Source organism: Olea europaea, unplaced genomic scaffold, assembly GCF_002742605.1.
Source record: "Olea europaea var. sylvestris unplaced genomic scaffold, O_europaea_v1 scaffold261, whole genome shotgun sequence".
In the NCBI taxonomy this organism is placed as follows: domain Eukaryota; kingdom Viridiplantae; phylum Streptophyta; class Magnoliopsida; order Lamiales; family Oleaceae; genus Olea; species Olea europaea.
The window spans coordinates 181,387-189,926 of NW_019244422.1; the positions used below are offsets into that span (position 1 = coordinate 181,387).

General features: G+C 37.0%; 1 protein-coding gene across 3 annotated transcripts; it reads left to right on the forward strand.

Moving 5' to 3' along the window:
- The first annotated feature begins 273 nt into the window (after positions 1 to 273).
- Positions 274 to 8,388, forward strand: LOC111383074 (serine/threonine-protein kinase Nek5-like). Of its 3 annotated transcripts, none has more exons than XM_023007142.1 (15): positions 275 to 787; positions 906 to 972; positions 1,584 to 1,649; positions 1,765 to 1,811; positions 1,909 to 1,954; positions 2,106 to 2,186; positions 2,277 to 2,319; positions 2,408 to 2,457; positions 3,175 to 3,256; positions 3,574 to 3,623; positions 3,870 to 3,943; positions 4,493 to 4,544; positions 4,632 to 5,270; positions 5,531 to 6,127; positions 6,614 to 8,388. In XM_023007142.1, the coding sequence occupies exons 1-15, from the start codon at positions 690 to 692 to the stop codon at positions 8,084 to 8,086; spliced, it is 3,465 nt and encodes a 1,154-aa protein (XP_022862910.1). In that variant the 5' UTR covers positions 275 to 689; the 3' UTR covers positions 8,087 to 8,388. The 3 variants fall into 3 exon arrangements, with proteins under 3 accessions (XP_022862907.1, XP_022862910.1, XP_022862908.1); XM_023007140.1 differs by having other exon boundaries at positions 276 to 394; positions 651 to 787; positions 5,531 to 8,388; XM_023007139.1 differs by having other exon boundaries at positions 274 to 787; positions 5,531 to 8,388.
- The last annotated feature ends 152 nt before the right edge of the window (positions 8,389 to 8,540 follow it).

Here is an 8,540-nt window from a genome sequence, read left to right on the forward strand (position 1 = left end):
TGAAGAGCAGCTGATTTTGTCGGCATGGAGTAAGCTTATTTAAACATTAACTTTAAATAGAAATTGTGAATTTGAACGTTAAAGTCGAAGATAATTTTCACATAGTTAAAAGTGAGAAGATAAATTTGTCAAAATATAATTCTATAGTAGAGATTGAAAATTTCGATCATATGGGATTCAAATTTACGTATTTTAATTGGTTGGGAATCAAAATGTGACTTTTAAAGGCACCACCCGAAACCTTGGATGGAAGATGCAGAAATATTAGTTAAAAGTTGTACCCAAAACTACTGCTCCTCAATTATGATTAGCTGCAGAATTTTATGTTTAAATTACGATTAATTGAATCTTAAGCCATTAAGAAGATAAAATAATCTACTCTACAGTCTACACTGTACGTCTTCCCTCTGCAAAAACCTGAAACTTCCATATATTTCGGACCCATAAAAGACTGATAATTATCTAATAACAAATCTCACATTCCAAGCTCACTTTTTTGCTTTGTTAATCGAACCCATAAAAGACTCATTTCTTGAGTGCCTATAAAATGCCCTTTTGATTTCAAGAACTTAATGCTCATTTTGAATACTAATCCCGAGAATTGACCAATAAAGATTTCAATTTTCTTGGCTCTCTATGTATTAATGCAGGGAGGTATTTAGGGTTTTGAGATTCAAGATCGGTGACTGATGGAATCAAGGATGGATCAGTACGAGATCATGGAGCAAATTGGTCGTGGGGCTTTTGGGGCAGCCATTTTGGTCAATCACAAGCTGGAAAGAAAAAAGTATGACATAAAATTATATATTAGATCCACTCATTTTCGTATTATTTTGCAAAAATTGTTTTTAAAGTATACAACAATCCGACAATTTTTTTCCTGATGCTTGGAAATGAAAAAATAGGTATGTGCTCAAGAAGATTAGGTTGGCTCGACAAACAGAGCGTTGCAGAAGATCTGCTCATCAAGAGGTATACTGATGTTGCTATTGATTTTAGTTAGTATTGGTTTTACCTTTGATAATTATTTAGATCATATGTTCGTTGGTTTGATAAATGTTAAATTTTTATGACAGGCATTTGTTTGGTGATCAGAAATAATTATTCTGTTAGATAGCCCTGTCATTGATATTGGAAATCTTGATAGTTTTTTCGAGTAATTTGCTTTAGCATCTTCAGAATTGTTCTTTGCCTCAGACTTGGCTTCTTCTTGGAGTCCTTGCCTTTTTCGATACTTTAGGCTCCTGACCTTGTCCTGGTCTCTCGGATCTTTTACAAGGTCAATTCAGATTGGCTCTGGTTCATTTAGAAAATGTGGTTCGAGGAACTATATGTGGAGCAGTTGTGACTTAATTTATAAAAATTACTCGGTTAATGGTCTAAATGATTTTTGCTCAGCTCGATTGAGTGAATTTTTGTATTGACCTTTCCTTTGTTCTCTTTTATCATTGAAAAGTCTCAAGCTGGATATTTACTGCCAGTTTTATCTTTTATTGTGCGACCCTGTAATGCATATGTATGTTCCAATGCATACTATTATTGACTAGGAAAGTTTAAAAGTGCTCGGGTATTTTAATTTATAGATGGCCCTAATTGCACGGATACAACATCCATACATTGTTGAATTCAAGGAAGCATGGGTAGAGAAGGTAAGAGCCTGGACTTCTACTTACTGCTGCAATTTGATTATTTCTTTTGATTCATAAAAAATATTCTTAGCATTTTTTCCCCAACTGACCTCTTTCTTGCAAAATGCTTATGTAGGGCTGCTACGTTTGTATAGTTACTGGCTATTGTGAGGGTCGCGACATGTAAGTATTGATAAATAAAAATTTCAACAATGTTATCATATTATTGGTTAGATTTTTTCTCACACTTTTTACAAGCTATTGATAATTGCTTTATCAGGGCTGAACTTATGAAAAAATCAAATGGGCAGTTCTTTCCCGAGGAGGTGTCAGTTCTACTTAAATACCTCTTTTAACAGCACTTTTGATAAATATACAATTCCTTTTCAACATAGAGAATTCTGCTTTTCCCTTCATCAGCTCCAATAACTTAGTGCACAATTCACCTTTTCTTTTTTAATCATGTGCTGTGTACAGAAACTCTTGAAATGGTTTGCTCAACTATTGTTGGCAGTTGAGTATCTGCATTCAAAATTTGTTCTGCACCGGGACCTGAAAGTATGTTTATGAATACTGTTTTAGCGATTATTTATGTTTCTTTCAAAATGATTCCATGTTATTGATTTTCGTGTCACTTTCTCTTGACAGTGCTCCAATATCTTTCTTACAAAAGATCAAGATGTTCGTCTAGGTGAGTTTGCATTTATTTTCTTTTATTGACTTTAAAACAACATATTCCTCAGTTTGAATAATCTTCTTCGTTGACTTCTACTTTGCAGGGGATTTTGGACTTGCTAAAACCCTGAAGGCAGATGATTTGGCTTCTTCAGTACGTGCTTTTAGTATATATCTTATCCGTCCCCCTTGTTTCCGGTGAAGTTAAATAATATTTGAGAAGACTAGATACAGTGTCTTTGCATGTATAGTTTTAAAGTACGCAATATACAATTAATGGATTCAGGTATATTTCACAGAGGAGGACAGGGAATTATTAGACCTATTGGCGTATCTGGTTGGGATAGGATAGCACTGCAAAGTTTTGAGGGGAAAAGACTACAATCTTGTTTGTTATAATTTCAAGTCCTAACAATTTAGTGCAACAGTTGTAACATTTTGTCCTTCTGTTGAAAAAATGAATGTGACTGTATCAAAACTCTCCGTTCCAAATATTTATTGTTTAAAGAACTTCGTTGTCTAACACTGAAGCGAGAACATTTGAAGAATATGTTTTATGGTTAAGTTGTGTATAAGCAAAGAAACAAAGAAAGTACCAATATTAAAAGGTGTAATTTATATCTAGAAACTCCTTTTATCCAAGATGAATGTCTTTGAAACTGACATTAACTTAATCCCTTTTATCCCTCGGATTAAAATGGTTTGCTTTATGATCTTTGATAATATTTATATTTATCAAAGAATTGTCCTAGAGAAAGGTCCTTCTCCTGCAGCAATGTTTTTACAACAATGTATACTCAAATAATTATATTGCCAGAATTGAGTGTAAGGTCATTTGGGAAATGATTCACTGTCTTTTTTTTATGCCCAGGTAGTAGGAACTCCTAATTACATGTGCCCCGAACTTCTTGCAGATATTCCTTATGGTTTTAAATCCGATATTTGGTCCCTTGGTACGTCTATTCTTACATTTTCCCTATTTCAATATGTAGAACTGTTTCCAATTTATTCATAAGATGACTGTTTGTGCAATCCTATCAAAGCTTAATAAAGTGTAATAGATCCATTTTGTGACTTTTCATTCAATAACTCATGAGATGCTTATACACGGTGGTTTCTATGTTTTTATTCAATTTCTGAGCATGACAGATGATTATAGCCTATGGATAACTAATTATTTGCTCGAAGTTACTGCACTCAAACCTGATCCTTGATATATGTATCTTTTGCCTGTTTTCCTTCTTACTTCTCCCATTAATATTTCGATCAGGTTGCTGTATATATGAAATGGCTGCTCATCGTCATGCATTCAAGGCATTTGTGAGTTTTCCTGTCCCCATTTTATTTTTATTTTTGCCTCTACTTTTTGCCTTTTTCTCTTAAATTGTTTGTCTCCTTTTTTTCCCCCCTCATCTCTCTGTATATTTTGTATATGTGTAATTTAACCATATGCAAGGTCATTCACGTGTTTGTAAAGTTGGTTTCTGAATGTTGCTTTTCAACAGTTTGGGTTTCTCACTCATTTTAAGTACTTCGTCATTCTTGATAGTGGCGTTTATATTTCAGGACATGGCAGGATTAATAAGCAAGATCAACCGGTCATCCATTGGCCCTTTGCCTTCCTGTTACTCCCCATCCTTGTAAGTCAATTGTTATATCCGTAGTCATAATTATATTTATTAATATATTTTTCCTCTGTGCTATGTACTTTAAGGCCATGTGTTTGCCTTTCCTCGAGTTCTTCACTACTCGCATTTCATCATAGGTGTTGAAAAATTACAATTGTTGTTTGAGCTATTATATATTTGGTGATCAGTTGCTTTGGCCTTTACTTTGGTCGGATTTATAGTTTTTCCATTAGCGCTCGACCACCCTAAAACTGGCACAGCCTGCTTACCACCTCTACCTTGAGGCTCTTTCTGGCTGATTTGCAGTTTGCTTTGACATTTAACGCTCTGTTGGGCGTCTAACCGTTCTTGGTTGCACTGTAATTTTTAACAGTGTCCTTGATGAATTGCTAAACATTCTGGTGCATGAAAGATGTGTTCTTTTTGAGATCCTTCTTTTTATGGTTCATTTTAATGGTATTTTTTAAGGTTTGGATGATGTTTATAATTTGCATCGTGGTATGGCAATTGTATGGTGCAGTAGTGTACTGTGATATAATGTGAAGCACTTTTTATTTGCAGGAAAACAATAATCAAAGGCATGTTGAGAAAAAACCCCGAACGTCGACCAAGTGTAAGAACTTCAGTATGAGTTTGCAAGTTATTCATGTACTTCATTTATAAGGATACCATTATAACTATCTATTTTCATGTTTATTAGGCATCCGAAATCCTAAAACACCCATATCTACAGCCTTATGTTGACCAGTTCCGCCCCTCGAATTGTCCTCCTGCACTAGGAAAGCCTCTTTTTGGGACTCGTGACACTGGAAAGAGTATTGCCGAAGGCCAAAGCAGTAACAGTTCTTCCAGTGACAGAGATAACTTACTGTCGTGTGAAAAAAACATGCAAGGCGTTGTCATCAATTGTGGACATAAAGCCAAAGATATGGATTTGGCTTCCCTTGATGATGTCAACTGTGGTCAGCTTCAGTTAAAGAAGGACCAACAGAAAAATTACACTGTCTCTACAACTATAAAGCATCACGAAGTTATGAAGCCGTTGCAAGAGGAACAGAGATCTAGCGTTGAACCTAAGCAACCAAGAACGATTAAAAAAATTATTATTGCTCTAAAAGAAGGAAAAGTGCAAGAAAACAGTTCTCCCATGAGAAGCAACCAGAAAGTAAGTAATTTGGGTAACCAGAAATCTTTTGTTGAAGCATCTATGAAAATCACCAAGCCAGGTTTGGTGAATCCTGGTTTTAAGGCTAATGCAGAGATACCACCTGCTGCATTAGTAAAGGCCAACTCGGACTCCACCAAAAGAATACGAGCAACACATTCTATGAAGCACCAGGTACTGGAATTTTATTCCTTGTCTGGACATGAAACTCTTTAGAATTCAGAGTTGGAAATAAGTTTTTCTTTTTGGTAGACTTCTGTTTCCTAACATGTTTGGATATGTTACTTTTTTGTACATTTGAGAAAAAAATATTTGTTATTTTCAGAGCAAGTACTTATATCTAACTTTGATCGATATGAAAATATTTATTTATTGGTAAATTACTTGCAAGTAGCCAAATTTGCTTTCTGAGTTATCTCAACACTCATCTGCAGCTACCTGTCATGGAAACCCCTCCAAAGACTAAACCTAGACATGAGGGAACTCCTCCGTCTGGTCTTGTAAAGGTCATTGCTGAAGATGGATTCCCTACAAAGATGAGACAAAAAACCCCTCCGACCCTAGTGCAAAGGCCTCCATTTCCTGGACGGATGAGGCAAGTGAACTGTGACTCTCCAAATAGGATGGACAATAATATGAAGGTGGGACCTATGGAAAATCAGGAAACTGAAAAATCTCCGGATTCTGTGCCGTATGGTTGTCATCCACACACTCCGAGGGAAACTGTGAAGAACTCGGAAAAGACCGCATCTGCTGTGTCTAAAAGAGTGCAGGCGGACAGCAGCAATTCTGCATCCTCTTCAGTATCGATACAAGGATTTGAAATCTGTTATGACGCATCGACTCCTTTTATTAGCTCATCTGAACACTTACTCTGCAGTCATGAGCAAGTGGCTGAAATTGAAATTCTTGAATCTGGGCCAAGTTATTCTGGCTCTTCTTCCTCACCTTCTGAAAGGTTAGAGTGTCTGTCCAGAGAAAATCACAGAGGAGAATGTAAATCCAGTCATCATCAAGCCACTGAAACTGAGATCATCCGGTCTCGACCAAGCTGTTACACATCTTACTCATCCCCTTCAGAAGCGCTAGAAAATCGACTTAGAGAAACTCAGGGATGTAATAGATCCAGCCATCATCAAGCCACTGAAACTGAATCCCAACCAAGCTGCTACACGTCTTCCTCATCACCCTCAGAAGCTCTAGAAGATCAATGTAGAGAAACTCAGGGACGTAATAAATCAAGTCATCATCTAGCTACTGAAACTGAGATCATCGAGTCTCATCCCAATTGTTACATATCTTCCTCTTCACCCTCAGAAATGCTAGAAGATCAATGTAGAGAAACTCAGGGACGTAATAAATCAAGTCATCATCTAGCTACTGAAACTGAGATCATCGAGTCTCATCCCAATTGTTACATATCTTCCTCTTCACCCTCAGAAATGCTAGAAGATCAATGTAGAGAAACTCAGGTACGTAACCGTATATCCAGTCATCATCAAGCCACTGAAACTGAGATCATCCGGTCTCGACCAAGCTGTTACACATCTTACTCATCCCCTTCAGAAGCGCTAGAAAATCGACTTAGAGAAACTCAGGGATGTAATAGATCCAGCCATCATCAAGCCACTGAAACTGAATCCCAACCAAGCTGCTACACGTCTTCCTCATCACCCTCAGAAGCTCTAGAAGATCAATGTAGAGAAACTCAGGTACGTAACCGTATATCCAGTCATCATCAAGCCACTGAAACTGATATCATTGAGTCTCGACCCAGTTGTTACACATCTTTAACGCCACCCTCAGAAAGTCTAGATGATAAATATAGAGAAACTTTGGTAAGTAACAATAAGTCCAGTCATCATCAAGCCACTAAAACAGAGATCATTGAGTCTCGACCCACTTGTTACACATCTTCAACGTCACCTTTGGAAAGGCTAGAAGATCTATGTAGAGAAGAAGGATGTAACAGTAAATCCAGTCACCGTCAAGCCACTGCAACTGAGAACATTGAGTCTCAACCCAGCTGTTACACATCTTCCTTGTCACACTCTGAAAGGCTCGAAAATCCATCTAGCGATAATCATGGAAATAAGTTCAATTCTATTGGAATCTTTTCTGAAACATCCGAAGAATGCTCAGACTATCGAGTGACGGATGCTGGTCATTGTGATGGGAACACGAGTTCTAACATAACCACGGGGATACATGTTCCTGAGGAATTACTTGCAGGTGAAAAGGACAATCCTTATCATCTGGCTTGGTCAAACCCGACTTCAGCATCCCGTGATAATGATAAATATATGGTGAAAAGACTTGTTTCTCTAGCAACAGAATGTTCTCCTTCCTCTGCCTCACCTGTTTCGTTGAGCCAGAAGTCATTGTTGTTGGATGATGGAGTTGTTTCGCGAAATGCAATCAAAGAAAAGCTGTCTGGTACTCATTTCCCACCTTCTTTTGATGGGGTGATACATGTGATTCGTCACAGTAGTTTCCAAGTTGGTAGTGAGCAGCCGGTAATCCAAGATGTGGAGAGAAATCTGGATGTTGGGAAACTGGTAAATGTGATGACCGACGAACCTGATATAAAAAGTCCAGCTTATTCTGCTGTTCCAAAATCATCTAGTTTCTCTGAAAACGCGAGTTGTGAAAATCCTGTCAACAAGGAAATAGGCTCGATTTCCGATAATTCCATTCCCATGGTTCCAAAATCAGATTCATCAGAACCAGCAAAAATCAATCCTGTTGTTGCACCCGAAAAATCACTAGTGAAGGAAACTTTAGACGTGAACTCCTTCAGACAGAGAGCTGAGGCACTTGAAGGGCTACTCGAATTGTCTGCCGACTTGCTTCAACAGCATCGACTAGAAGAACTTTCTGTCATTTTGAAACCTTTTGGAAAAGAAAAAGTCTCTCCAAGGGATACGGCTATCTGGTTGGCTAAAAGTCTTAAAGGAATGATGCTCGAAGACAGCGGACGAATTTCGTAATGCTGGTAATTTTCTCTCTTCTTCCTTATTTGGTAGTTATACTCTAATTGTTCAACCTTCTATCTATTCAGCTTTTCAAGTTCTAGCTGAATTTTCCAACTGAAGAACCTGTTTTTTAAAATTTTTTTATTTTTATTTTTATTTTTATTTTTGTAATTCCTTCAGTGCAGTATGTTGTATACAGTAGTATTATACAGTTGAAATAATGTCATATGGCAAATGTAAGTATACTGTGTAGAAACCATGGTTCTGTATCCTTTAGTAAGATTATTGAGAAACTGAGGTTCACTGTATTGCATCCACGCGAGGAGACACAATAACCATGTTATTTCAGTTTCATAGAACTTATAATTAAATTTGACTTTTTTCGTACATAAATACAACGTGACATCTTACATTTACAAAATCTGTGTGACACACGATTAGAGTTGTTAAGAGATAAAATTTTCATTGG